Consider the following 15,252-nt stretch of genomic DNA (forward strand, 5'->3'; position numbering starts at 1 on the left):
TTTGGTATTGGTATGGAGAACTAGTTTGCTGAAGCTAAGAGTGCAGTAGAATGATATGAGAAGCGATAAGAACCTGAACTAAGGCAGTGACTATGGTTGAAGAGGAGGAAATTGTTTTAAGAGATATTTAAGTGGCAGAAATAAAAGAACTTGGTGACACATTAATGTGGCTGTGAGAAAGAGGAATAAATTTAGTATGCATCCCAGGTTTCATGGTTTCTGGCTTAGGTGACCCAAGTGAGTATGGACATGTTAGCAAGATAAGGATAAGATACGAGGAGAGATAGACAGTCTTCAGTTTTAGACTTGAGTTCAAGGTGATTAAAAAATCAGGTATTTGATATAAAGCATTTGAGTCTAGATTTTGAGAAAGAACTCTGAGACAAATACAGAAGATTGGGAATGTGTTAGGGGTCCCTAAGACCATCCTTTATGTTCATTGATTCACGAAGAGGTCTCACAGAACCTGGCATTTTGTCATACTTGTTACTATGATTTATCACAGTGAAAGGTTATAAAGCAAAATCAGCAGAGAGAAAAGGGTGAAGTCTAGAGAAAATGAGGCATGAGTTTCAGAGTCCTTTCCCAGTGGAGTCACATAGGACATGCTTAACTCCTCTAATTAACAAATGATGATAACATGTGAAAAATGTTGTTTACTAGAGAAGCTCATTGGCGAATCAGTGCCCAGGATTTTTATTGGGGGCTGGTCACATAAGCACTCTCTGCTTGGTGTATGCCAAAATTCCAGATGCTCACAAGGAAAGCAAATGTTCAGCATAAACCACATTATTTGTACTAACAGTTTAGGCACAGTGAATCACTCTTGTCAGTTAGGTAATGGTGGGGACCTTTCCAAAATTCAGGTTCACAGGCATCAGCCAAGGGGTAACATTGCATGTTGGCCTTTGCAAGGATAGCAGTCTGGTCTCCTATGATAACTTTTCTGCATATAGTGTTTAAATTGTTATTTCTGAATTGTTGGATCTTTATTTTCAGCTTTTTACTATCATAAAAAGACAGTGATTTTAATGACTTTCTGGTAACTCAGTTTTGCATACCCACCAGATATTAGGATTGATGAGCTGTTACTCAGCGGGGTCATCTGTGAGGTGCTTGTTAGGGTCATATTTGATGGGTCAAATATGTGTCTAAGTCCCCCAAATGAGGTCTGAAATAGCTGTGTTGGCAGCTTGGATGCATGTAGCCATCAGAGTTGAAAAGGAAGCTCTATTTATTTCTCTTTATAGGACCACCTTCTCCAAAGTCTAAGTCTAGGTAAGGGGATGGGTAGAGAACTTTTTCTCTTTCAAATGTTTTGCATTCTGAGACATTGACTTTAATGAGTTATGTAGAAAAATTCCTAATCTAATCCACCTCAAACTTTTTTGCCTACTCATTTTGTAATTTGTTTGATGCATTATCACACGCTCAAGAGTGTTCTTAGAGGAGTGATTGGAATTAATTTGACATTATCAAGTCTGTGTTGTCATAATATTTTGTCACTGTCTCTTTGTAAAGATATGTTTTTGGAAATCACTAAAAATTGATAAAATTGAGATAATTTTTTTTTTTGTAGAGTAAGTCATACCCAAAATGTTAACACTTGATGCCCAAACTCGTGTTTTAAGGGTCCCCAAGATGTGCTTGTTTAGGAATTTAGTGTGCATTAAAGAAAAAGTAAACCGTCTTTCCTCATTTTTCACTTGCCTACCTTACATTTGAGTCTATTTGTTATAATTTACTTCTTTATAATATACATTGTTTGCTCTGCTAGGTAAGTGTAGGAATTTCATGGTAGATTATACATACATTTCTACTTGTAGTTAGTTATTCTAAAGGTACATTAACTCAATAACTTTCTAGAAAATAATACTATACTTGGGAGAGCTTTTACATCAGGGATATTTTTGTTCCTATTTCAGAGGAATGGGTGATTCTAGATAATAAATACCAGATAGCTAGTTCTTGAGTGATTGCTTCTCAAAACTGTTACTAGCAAGTGAAAAATGTAAAAAAAAAAAAAAAAAAAGGAGTTTAAAAAATTGAGGTTTTTTTTTTTTTTTTCTTTTAGATATGCAGGACCTACCCTCCCAAAATAGTGGTTCCTAAATCTGTTACCTTGGGAAAGGTGGTTGGAAGTTCAAAGTTCAGAAGTAAAGAACGTGTACCTGTGCCTTCCTACCTCTACAAAGAGAACAATTTGAGTTGAGCAAATTTCTCTCATGAGAACTAAACTTGGCTCTAGTAGACCTGGGTTTAAGTTGTACCACTGCCACCTACTAGCTACATGAATTCAAACAAGTTACTTTTCTGACCTTTGCAATTCTGAGGGTTTTTAAGTGGATCACATGAGGGAAAAAATATATGTGTACTTTGTAAATGTAAAGTGTTGTACAGATGTTAAGTGGCATTTTAGTGTGTTCATTTGTTTCTTTCCTTCTCTGTGGGCTCCTGCTGGATAGCAAATTATTGAATGAAAGGAAGTATGAGAGGATATTTGAGAACTGTGGCCTCACATTAGAACACAGATGTCCTTGAGTCTTTCTCACTAATTTTCAAATAATTTAAGGTAGTAGAGAAAAGCACTTGACTCCTCTGTTTGAGTCCCCTTCCATAGGAAGGGATAATAGTTCTTGCCTCTTATGGTCTCTCTGAGATCTGGAATTAGACAAATAGTCAAGTTCTCAGGTAGCCAACTATTCAAGTGCTAAAGAGTATAGTAAAACAAGTGGATGTCACTATAAAAGTGAGAAGACTCCATAAAAACCACACCAAAGTGTAATGTAGTTCACTAACTAATCATTACCAGATGTACTTGCTAAATAGCTATTTTGTTTTCATATTGAAATGGCTTCAAACAAACAAGCTCTCTGAATTCGCATTAACTCCTGAAATGAGTGAACTCTATTCTGTCAAGAGACTCTATATCTTTGTTCTATCTTGAATTCTGCTGCCACTTCAAGCCCCTGGTTTATGTGGGTAATATTACTGGGACTATAAAAAGCAGGAAAAGGGGGTTGAGCCAAGATGGCAGAATAGAGAGATTCACAGCTTGCCCTCTCCCACAAATACACCAAGAATTACACCTACAAACCCATTGACTCACACAGAACACCTACTGAACTCTGGCAGAGTGTCTCTCATTTTGAAATATAGGAGGATTCTCAAAAATCTGGTAAGAAAAATAAGAAAAAACATAAAAATGGTGCAAGACTGGTCCTGCATGGAGGGAGTGGCATAGGAAGAAAGGCACCCTCATGCTGGGATGCCCTCTCTCCAGCTGGGAGGTCAGTGGGGACAGAAGTGGAGCTTCTGAGGCTCCAAGGAGAACTTCTTGGCAGACAGAGCTAAGGGAAACTGCCATGAAGGGTCCCTTTGATCCCTGGCCATAGACATGAGCCTGCAGGGATGATCTGGGACTGGCTGCTGGAGATCAGGGAGGAGCCAGCCAGAGGGAAGGGGCACACTGCATAGAGGCAGCCTCAGGGGACTGGAGGGCTGTGTGAGCTCTGGCTGAGGGTGTGTGCAGAAGAGAATAGCCTGGGACATCCATAGAAAAGCACCACTGTTGGTGTGTGTGTAGGGGAGTGGCACAACACAGCTGCGTCATAGCCACTTTCTCTGCTTGGCTCCACTGTTGGTGTGATTTCATGAGAAGAGAGGTGGGGGCTTTATCATAGCCACCACTGCTGCATGGAGGTGGGGCTGAAAGCTGAATACATACCCAGTGTTCCTGCAGCTTCACAGGGGGGACTAAGATTTTTTATAGCCCCACACAGAGAGGGCGAACTTGCTCTCTCTGGATCCTTTGTGGACCTGTGCCTCTGAGATGAATAGGCAGTGAGTGGAGTTCTGACTCATGGTGGGGGTGAGTATAGGAATTTACAACAGACCTGGGTACCAGACCATATGTGGAGGCAGGGCCAGGGTCTGTGCTGACCCAGTGGTGCACCACAGATTCAGATGTGTGATTGCACACTTGCTACAGTGGGTCTTAGAGCCAGACATTGGTGGATCTGTATTGGGATATCCTGGGACTCAGAACCTGGGGGACACCAGAACAGGTGGCTAACATTCCTGCAGCTAAGGTGGGGACAAAGGCAGCATCAAAAAAGAGTACTCTATAAGCCCGCATAACAAGTGACAGACAACACCACAGAGGGCACTTCCCAGTGGACATTTCCTGCCTACTCTTCCCAGATGAAGCACTCCAACCCTGCCTACTATACACCACAGCTCAGAGATGGATCTAGAAGCCCCTATTCCCGCAACAGGGGAGCAGTCCAGACATCTGTCATGGCTCTGACAACTACAGAACAAAAGAGGCCCAGCTCAACAACAACAATCAGGGCAGGCTCTGAACACTACAACACCAACCATACCTCCCATGAAAGTGATAACAGCAAAAACACAGGGAAGGAAGATGTGGCAACCATCCAAAGTAAAAACGGCCATTGCAACAAAACTATTAGATGCACACAGTCTACACAGGAACACTCAAACTTTAAATAAAAACAAACAAACAAACAAAAAAAAAGCCCTTCAAAACCACAGTAGACAACTGATACTCCTAAATCCATACAGCCAGAGAAATATAAGTAAATTGAAGAAGTGGAGGAGCTACTCCCAATTAAAAAAAACAAGAGAAATCCCCTGAAAGAATGATCAGTGAAATAGATCTCAATATTCTAGATCATGACTTCAAAGAGGGAATGATCAATGAACTGAAAGAACTAAAAGAGACTATCAATAGAGACAGAGAATACTTTAAAAAGGAAATAGAAACTATAAAGAAGAGCCAATTAAAAACAGAAATCTCAGTTGCTGAGATGAGAGTTGAGCTAAAGACAGTCAAAAGTAGACTAGATAATGCAGAGAAACAAATAAGTGACTTAGAAGACAGGATAACAGAAATCACCCAATCAGAACAGCAGACAGAAAAGCAAATAAAAATCAATAAAAGTAATAAGAGGGACCTATGAGATAATATAAAACGTGCCAACCTACACAGAATAGGGGTCCCAGAAGAAGAAAGAGAAAAGGGGCTTGAAAAAGATTTGAAGAAATCATGACTGAAAACTTCCCAAATATAAAGAAGGAAACAGATATCCAAGTACAGGAGACACAGGGGGCCCCAAATAAGAACCCAAACAGACATACATCAAGACATATTATAATTAAAATGGCCGAAGTTAGATAAAGAAATGATTCTAAAGGCAGCAACAGAAAAACAAAGAGTTACATACAAGTGAACCCCCATAAGGCTTTCAACTGATTTCTCTACACAAACATTGCTGGCCAGAAAGGAGTGGCAAGATATATTCAAAGGCCTGAATAAGAAAAAGCTGCAACCTAAGATACTTAATCTGGCAAGACCATTCTTTAGAGTAGAAGGAGAGAGAAAGAATTTCATAAACAAGCAAAAACTAAAATAATTCTGCAATACTAAACCTATCCTAAATGAAATATTGAAAGGTCTACTCTAAATAGAAAAGGAACAGGAAGCTATAGAAATGGGAAAACCATAATTGGAAATGTGATAACTACAGTGAGTTGCAAGAGAATAAATACAAAGATGTACAAAAATAAATAACTAAATATGAAGAATATTAAAATCCTAAAAGATGAGAGAAGGGACCAAGAAAGTATAGATTTTTTTTCTCTCTTTTTTCTTTTTTTTTAATTCTTTTTTAGGATATGTTTGAGCATACATGACTATCAGTCTAAAGCAAACAGATATAGTAAAGGTTTAATATACCTGAAAAACAGGAAAACCACAAATCAATAGCATAGAATAGAGTGACAAAAACCCAAAAGCAAACAAGCTAATGCAAAAGAAAATTATCAAACCTCAAAAAGAAAAACAAAAAGGAAAAGAAAGGAACAAAGAAGAAATACCAAATCAACTGGAAAACAAGGTTCAAAATGGCAATAAACACACATCTATCAATAATTACTATAAATGTCAATGGACTAAATGTTCTAATGAAAAGATATACAGTGATAGATTTGATAATAAAACAAAAACCTACAATATACTGCCTGCAAGAGACCCATTTTAGAGTGAAGGACACATATAGATTGAAAGTGAGAGGATGGGAAGATATTTCATGCAAATGGAAATGACAAGAAAGCAGAGGTAGCAATACTCATATCAGACAAAATAGACTTTAAAATAAAGACCATAAAGAAAGATAAAGAAGGACACTAATGATCAAAGAAATAATAAAAGATAAAGATACTGCACTCATTAACATAAAGGCACCCAATATGGGAGCACCTAAATATATAAAACAAATACTAATAGACATAAAGGGAGAAATTGATAGGAATACAATAATAGTAGGAGACTTTAACACCCTACTAACACCATTGGACAAGTCTTCCAGACAGAAAATCAGTGAGACAATGAAGATACTAAATGACACAATAGAACAGTTGGACTTGGTTGTTACTTTTAGGACGTTACATCCCCCCTAAACAGAATATACATCCTTTTCAAGTGCTCATGGAACTTTGTCTAGGATAGACCACATACTCAGGCACAAAAGAAGCCTCAAAAAATTGAACAGGATAGAAATTATTCCAAGCATCTTTTCTAACCACAATGGCTTGAAACTAGAAATCAACCACAGGAAAACAAATGAGAAAAAGACAATAGCATGGAGACTAAGCAACATGCTACTAAAAAATCCACTGGGTCAATGATGAAATCAAAGAAGAAATGTAAAAATACCTTGAGACAAATGACAATGAAAACACAACCACACAAAATCTATGGGATGCAGCAAAAGCAGTCCTAAGAAGGAAGTTCATAGTGATATAGGCCTTTCTCCAAGAAAAAAAAAAAAAAAAAAAAACGAAAAGAAAAGAATACTCAAGTAAACAACCTAACCTACCACCTAAAAGAATTAGCAAAAGAAAAACAAACAAAACCTAAAGTTAGCAGAAGAAAACAAATAATAAAGATCAGGGAGGAAATAAATGAAATAGAGATTAAAAACAATGAAAAAATCAATCAAAACATGGCTAGTTTTTTGAAAGAATAAACAAAATTGACAAACCTCTGGCCAGGCTCACCAGGAGGACAACAGAGAGAACAGAAATAAACAAAATAAGAAATGAAAATGGAGAGATTACAACCAACACCACAGAAATACAAAAAATCATAAGAGAATACTGTGAATAAATTGGACAAGTTACAAAAAATGGACAAGTTTCTAAAACACACAGTCCACCATAACTGAATAAAGAAGAAATAGATCATTTGAGCAGACCAATCACTAGAAGTGAAATAGAATCAGCAATAAAAAACCTCCCTGCACACAAAAGTCCAAGACCAGATGGCTTCACTGGGAACTTGTTTCAAATATACAAAGACGAGCTCATACCAATTCTTCTTAAACTCTTCCAAAAGATTAAGAGTAGGGAACACTCCCAAACTCATTCTATGAAGCCACCATCACCCTGATACCAAAGCCGGACACAGACACTACCAAAAAAGAAAGCTATAGACCAATATCATTGATAAACATAGATACAAAACTCCTCAACAAAGTATTAGCACACAGAATCCATCAACACATTAAAAACAATCATACACCATGATCAAGTTGGATTCATCCAGGGGACACAAGGATGGTTCAACATATGCAAATCAATCAATATAATACAGCACATCAACAATAGAAAGGACAAAAATCACAGGATCATCTCAATAGATTCAGAAAAAGCATTTGATAAAATCCAACAACCAGTTATGATAAAATTTTACCAAATTGAGTATAGAGGGAACATATCTGAACATAATAAAATCTATTTATGACAAACTCGCAGCAAGCATAATACTCAATGTTGAAAAACTGAAAGCCTTCCAACTAAAATCTGGAACAAGACAAGGGTGCCCACTTTTACCACTTCTACTCAACATAGTCTTGGAAGTCCTAGCCACAGAAATCAGTCAGGAAAAAGAAATGAAAGGAATCCAAATTGGAAGGGGATAGGTAAAATTGTCATTATATGCAGATGACATGATACTATATATAGAAAACCATAAAAGGTCCACACAAAAACTACTAGAGCTAATAAAAGAATTCAGCAAGGTAGTAGGACACAAGATTAACATACAGAATTCAGCGATATTTCTTTACACTAACATTGAAGTATCAGAAAGGAAACTAAATAAACAATCCCTTTTAAAATTACACCCAAAACAGAAAAATACTGACCAAGGAAGTGAAAAAGTTATACGTGGATAACTGCAAAACATTGACTAAGGAAATTAAAGATGACTTAAAGAAATGGCAAAATATCCCATGTTCTTGGATTAGAAGAATTAATATTGTTAAAATTACCATACTACCCAAACCAATCTACACATTTAATGTGATCCCTATCAAATTACCCAGGACATTTTTCACAGAACTAGAACAAATCATAATAAAATTTATATGGAATCACAAAAGACCCAGAATTGCTAAAGCATTACTGAAGAAAAAGAATGAAGCTGGAGGAATAACCCTCCCAGACTTCAGACAATGCTACAGAATTACAGTAGTCAAAACAGCATGGTATTGGTACAAAAACAGACATATGGATCAGTGGAACAAAATAGAGAGCCCAGAAATAAATCCAAAAACTGTAAGTCAATTGATCTTTGACAAAGGAGGCAAGAACATACAGTGGAGTTAAGACAGTCCTTTCAGCAAATGGTGTTAGGAGAGCTGGACAGCTGCATGTAAATCAATGAAGTTAGAATACTCCGTCACACCATACACAAAATTAAACTCAAAATGGATTAAAGGCCTAAATATAAGACAAGACACTATAAACCTTTTAGAAGAAAACATAGGCAAAACATTATCCAACATGAATCTCAGCAGTGTTCTCCTAGGGCAATCTACCCAAGCCATAGAAATAAAAGCAAAAATAAACAAATGGAACCTAATTACACTTATATAGATTTTGCACATCAAAGGAAACCATAAGCAAAACAAAACAACAACCTATGGAATGTGAAAAAATATTTGCAAAAGATGAGACTGACAAGGGCCTAATTTCCAGAACATATAAACAGATCATACCACTTAATAGGAAAAAAAACAAATAACCCAATCTAAAAATGGGCAAAAGACCTGAACAAGCAATTCTCTAAGGAAGACATACAAGTGGCCAATAGGCACATGAAGAAATGCTCAATATCGCTGATTATTAGAGAAATGTAAATCAAAACTACAATGAGATATCACCTCACACCAGTCAGAATGGTCATCCTTCAAAAGTCCACAAATGATAAATGCTGGAGAGGCTGTGGAGGAAAGGGAACCCTCCTCCCTCCTACTGCATTGGTGGGAATGCAGTTTGGTGTGGTCATTGTAGAAAACAGTATGGAGGTTCCTCAAAAGACTAAAAATAGACTTACCATATGACCCAGCAATCCCACTTCTGGGCATATATCCAGAGGGAATCCTAATTCAAAAAGATATCTGCACCTCAGTGTTCATAGCAGCAATATTTACAGTAGCCAAGACATGGAAACAACCTAAATGTCCATTGACAGATGACTAGATAAAGAATTTGTGGTATATTTATACAATGGATTACTACTCTGCCATATAAAATGATAAAATAATGTCATTTGCAGCAACATGGATGTCCCTGGAGAAAGTCATTCTAAGTGAAATAAACCAGAAAGAGAAAGAAAAATACCATATGATATCACTTATATGTGGAATTAAAAAAAAGATAAACAAACTTGTTTACAAAACAGAAACAGACTCACAGACATAGAAAACAAACTTGTGGTTACCAGGGAGGGAAGGGGGTGGGAAGAGATAATTTGGGAATTTGAGATTTTCAGATATTAACTACTATATATAAAATAAATAAACAACAGTTTTATACTGTATAGCAAGGGAACTATATTCAATATCTTGTAGCAATTTATGGTTAAAAAGATTATGAAAATGAATATATGTATGTTCCTATATGACTGAAATATTGTGCTGTACACCAAAAATTGACACAACATTGTAAACTGACTATACTTCAACAAAAATATATTTTAAAAAAAGAAGGAAAGTTTCAGAAAAGTACTAGCCTAATACATATTGAAAATAGAGCTTTATTAAGGAAACACTCAAGGTGTGATTTTCTTGTAGTTTGGATTTGCCAAGACTGGTTTGGGGATCTTAACCATGTAGAAGAAAAAAACAGTTCTGAGCAGCAGTTTGTGGTAATGCAGCCCATATGCCTGAAGGAGACAAGAGGTTGAACCCAATGGTGGTGGAATCACTGGGCTTCAGAGCTACATCTCTTTGCTTTAGTATCCTGAGTTGGCTCATCCTCTTCCTCTATGGACTAAACCTGGGATCAAGGAGGATTTTTGACCACCTCTACATATGATCACTCAACTGACACATTTTTTTTCCTTACAGGCTGCCATTTGTCGCTGTAGCCAGCCTTTGTCTGGATTTTACACTCGTTGCATTGATGATGAGCTTTTGCTAGAGGCCATTAACCAAACAAACACAGGGAGCCAGTTTATGTATGTGGTAGACACAAGACCAAAGGTATCTATCTATCAGTGTACCAGTGACCTTTCTAATACTCCTGCTTCACTCATCTTTCAATAATCCCTCCCCGAATGTTGAGCTTTGCAGTGTTAATGGGAAAGTTAGGTTTGTGTATATAGGTTTATTGTGTCATAATTGTGTAAAACCATTTGAGTAAGCCATCGGTGCTCATTTTATCATAGCCTGTTACTGTGAAGCAAGACTGTGAGAAGGTACTTTGAACAACCTAGCCTTGCCACTGCCTGTGTGAATATTAGCCTGAACTCTGCATTAATTCCTTGACCCTCAATATTTTGTCTAGCTCTAATAATGAATTGTAGAAGAATTAATTGTGCCCCATAAGGCAAGTAAAGAACAGATTCCCTTTTCTTAAATACTGTCCTTTTCACAAACATCCCCAGAAAGAAATAATTTTGCATACATTTTGATGTGTGGAGTGTGGCTGACTAGGAGGTTTCATTGCTAACTAGTGATTGCTAAGTCGCTGATTTAGATCTAAGCCTAAGCCGCGTGGTTGTGGCTTCAGAGTTCAGCAGCTGGGTGTGCATGAAACCAGATAGTGGCCTTACATAGCTGTCTGACCATTTTGGGGGTCTCCCACTGGCTGTTCTCTCTAGAACTACCTAGAATTGACTGGGGTCAAGAGAGAAAATAATTTCTCTTTCTGCTAAGGCACAATCCTTCAGTTTCTTAGAAGTTTGCTATCTTGCTTCACCTATAGCTGCATTTGACATTCTGTGATTGAAGAGAATTTAATCAAAGCTGTGTCTTTCAACAGGATTAGTCTTAAAATGGTAAAGAGAAGTACCAAGCTTTTGAGAAAATAAGATTGCTTTTTGTCCAAACTGAAGACCAAAAAGTCCTTTTTTAGTAGGTCCCTTTTTCCTTTCCCAGAGGGCCTAGAAATATCTAACAACTTCCCTCTTCTAGATGGCTAGATCTATACTTTTATTAAAAATTGTGTTGTGGTAAAATTAGATTCTTAATAGTCATTCAAATCTGGGGTCAGATCCTACCTTCAGACTTTATCCATATGATCCTGGTTGATATTTGTTCACCTCTCTGAGCCTGTTTTCTTATGATGATAATAATAGTACATATCTTGAGGGGCTGTAGTGAGAATTAAATAATATATGTAAAGGATCTAGCACAGTGTCTGCCACACACTAGGGGCTCAGTAAATAATATATCTTCTTCTCTATTTGAACATAAGGCTGCTAATATACATATATACAGCTATAGCTGTTTCTAAGATCTGCAAGACATATTGCCAAAGAGTGTATACTGGTATGATATACCTAGCTATCTGCAGAAGTTAACCATTCTAGTGCTGCTCAGACCTGGGTAGGGACTGCTGTAATTGTTGTTTTATTTGCTGAAGCATCCATCAGTCATAGCAATCTTCCTTGTTACTAGGTCTTACAACACTTCCTCAGGTGTTCCTTTGACATTTGTCATTAATTTAATGAAAGCTCAGTGACATTGTCTGTTTGATAAGAGATTAAAATTACCATCATGGTTCTCCCTTTAACAAATATTTTGCATTCTAAACAGAATATTGTTACACATATTCTTTTTTCCTTGCATGTATTAACGTGAATCATTTTAATTTTGAGGTTTTAATGGCATTCTTTTTTATTAATACAAAAACTACACCCTGCCCATATGCATGCTCTTCCTGCCTTTCTGAAATGTATAATAATGGAAGATGACAAACAGGCCCAGAAAACAGAAAATCATTTAATTAGTAAGATGGTTATCATTATACAAGGTATCCTGGCTGCTTTCTAGTTTTTGCATTAATATCTCTTCTCAGCAAGTCTCATTTACTCACTACCCCACTCAACAATCTTTATATGACCTAGAAATATTCTGATTACCACAAGCTGAACATAGTGTTAAAATAGCTCTTGGTATCTCCATTTCGGTTTTATCGGTGAGTGAAAATAATTTATCTCATGCAGTCATGTTTTAGACATTTTTCTAGAGTAACTAAAATTAATTGGCCCTGAAGTTCTTAAACTCCTTTCTGGAGCTTCTTCTTTGTAAAGATTTTTGAACTTTCACATATTTCTCAGTATAAAGCCCTTAAAGCTGAGAAAACAGTTGTTTGTGATAGAAAGATCAAAAGTATTGTTTTAGTTCTTCAGATCAGATATCCTCATAGCTGCCATATTCTTCTTTCCCTATACTGCTTCATTACTTAAGATACCTGATCCAAAAGCCAGTAAAATTATCTCCATTCCAGAATGTGCCCTGATTTAACTTCTTTATAAATGGGTAAGATTTAAACCTGTTTGGGCATTGAGATTGGTGAACTGTGCTCGTTCATCATCTGCCCGATTTGTTCTCTTATGTCCTCAGTATTGCAGTTAAATGCCATGGCCAAGCAAGCATCTGGGAAGGGATATGAAAATGAAGACAATTATGCCAACATTCGCTTCAGGTTCACGGGCATTGAGAACACCCATGTAATGTGGTGCCTGCAAAAACTCTTGGAAGGTACCGGGATTTCAACTGGGCTAGGCCAGCGGTTATAAGCTTTGCATAATTGTATACAGAAAAAATGTGCCTGATTTTGAGGTGAAACATAAGGCAACCAGATAAGCAGAGTTAATAGGAAATAAGATTTTTTAAAACTATATTCAGTTTACAGTGTGTCAGTTTCTGGTGTACAGCATAATGTTTTCAACATAATGTTTCAGTCATACATATACATACATTTTCATTTTTATATTATTTTTCATTATAGGTTACTATAAGATTTTTAAAATTTATTTTATTGAGTTATAGTCAGTTTACAATGTTGTGTCAATTTCAAATATAGAGCACAATTTTCCAGTTACACATACACATACATATATTCATTGTCACATTCTTTTTCACTGTGAGCTACCATCAGATCTTGTATATATTTTCCTGTGCTATACAGTATAATCTTGTTTATCTATTCTACATACGCCTGTTAGTATCTACAATTTTGAACTCCCAATCTGTCTCTTCCCACCCCCGGCCCCCTTGGCAACAACAAATTTGTATTCTATGTCTATGAGTCTGTTTCTGTTTTGTATTTATATTCATTTGTCCTTTTCTTTTCTTTTCTTTTCTTTTTAGATTCCACATAAGATATAGAATTGAATATAGAATAGGTGATAAGATTTTTGACTACAGTATGAATCTAGTTTACATTGATAGTACTGAATTATAGCAGTGTTGACTTGACAGAGGACTAAGATGTTTCATTTCATAACTGTGGAGTCCATCTGGGTTTTGTTCCTACAGAAATCATTTCTCTCTGCAGAATTACAGAGACTGCTGTTTAGGGGTGGGTAGATCAACACTTGCAACATAAGTGTAAACAAATTTGGGATTCATTTCATCATCCTCAAGGTAAGAACTCACCTCATTTAATCTGCTGTAAGGAGTCAGTCTGATTTCATCACTGTGGTGATTAAGGGGGTGAATTTAGACTTCAAAGGAATAAAGCTGGTATCAGACAATTTGGGTCATCTGCCGTCACTGGAAAATAATTGGGATCAGAATTGGGGCAAGATGAGATGGGGGCATTATAGGACTCCTGAGTCTAACACATTTCTCCCAAAGCCACTACCTGTGATTCCACGTTGCAGTATGTTAACTCAAGCACAGATAGTGAAAACCTGCCTTCATTAAGTGAACTCCCTGTTCCTCCTCTCTCTTCTTCAATTTTGTACTCCTGTTGTCTGTCAGGACCTCTCCCTTACACAACCCTTGTCAGATCCTGTCTTTTCAGTCTGTAGCCCATTTAGGATATTAGTTGTTCTTCCTTGGGTATCTTCCTCCTTTCTTTTTTGTACCTGAATATTCTATAGTAACAGTATAAGAGAAAGGGACTTTCTGCAGGTATTTGAGGCAAAAGATTGCCCTCTGCTGGGTAACTAGTGCAAAGTGCATGAAAATTAACGTAATTTTTTTTCAACCTGTTGATACAGCACAGGGCTGCAGGGAGTAGGTTGGAATGTGGAAGTAGAGACAGATGTTAAGGGCTTGCAGAGTAAGGATGAGTAGGAGGAATTGAGATGGGAATCAGAGGAGATATGAGTGTTTTCCCATGGATGCTGATTCAGTCTTCTGGCTCTCTTATTCAGAGATTTCAGAGATTTCTATGGTCTTGGGGGATGGGTTCTACAACTCAAGAAAGCAGAGAACCAAGCTCGGAGATATGGTAGGCTATAACCCTGTTCCTGGCCCTGATTCACTGTGTGGTTTCCAACTAATCATTTAAGCTTTCTGTACCTCAGCTTCCTCATTTACAAAATGGGGATTCACTGTCCCCTTTCTTGGTGAATAAACTGAGGTGATTGTGAATTTCAATCTCTGCTTCCTTTTCTACCTTAGTTTGTGAATTGAAAACCCCAAGAATGAGTGAATTTCTTAGCAGCCTGGAGAGCTCAGGGTGGTTGAGACACATTAAAGCTATTATGGATGCTGGAATTTTCATTGCAAAGTTAATAATTAGGACTTTTAAAACTTGCACTGACTTAATTATGGGATCTCTTGAGGTAGCAGTGTATCATGGTGGAAAGAATATTGAAAAAAAAACTTAGTTTGTAGATTCAGCTCTGCCACTAATTTATTGTGTGCCCTTGGCAAATCTCTTCCCTTATTTGGGCCTCAATTTCTCCATCTGTAAGAC

The 15,252-nt window shown here is 37.0% G+C and overlaps 1 protein-coding gene across 1 annotated transcript in view; it reads left to right on the top strand.

The window, feature by feature from the left end:
• The window catches only part of ASB12 (ankyrin repeat and SOCS box containing 12), a 183,512-nt gene that overhangs the window by 37,731 nt on the left and 130,529 nt on the right, over positions 1 to 15,252 (top strand). The window contains 4 exon segments of the mRNA XM_074359235.1: positions 2,075 to 2,201; positions 10,438 to 10,574; positions 12,950 to 13,079; positions 14,955 to 15,063. Coding sequence (XP_074215336.1) covers positions 2,075 to 2,201; positions 10,438 to 10,574; positions 12,950 to 13,079; positions 14,955 to 15,063 — 503 coding nt within the window.

This window comes from Camelus bactrianus, chromosome X (assembly GCF_048773025.1).
Source record: "Camelus bactrianus isolate YW-2024 breed Bactrian camel chromosome X, ASM4877302v1, whole genome shotgun sequence".
Classification (NCBI taxonomy): domain Eukaryota; kingdom Metazoa; phylum Chordata; class Mammalia; order Artiodactyla; family Camelidae; genus Camelus; species Camelus bactrianus.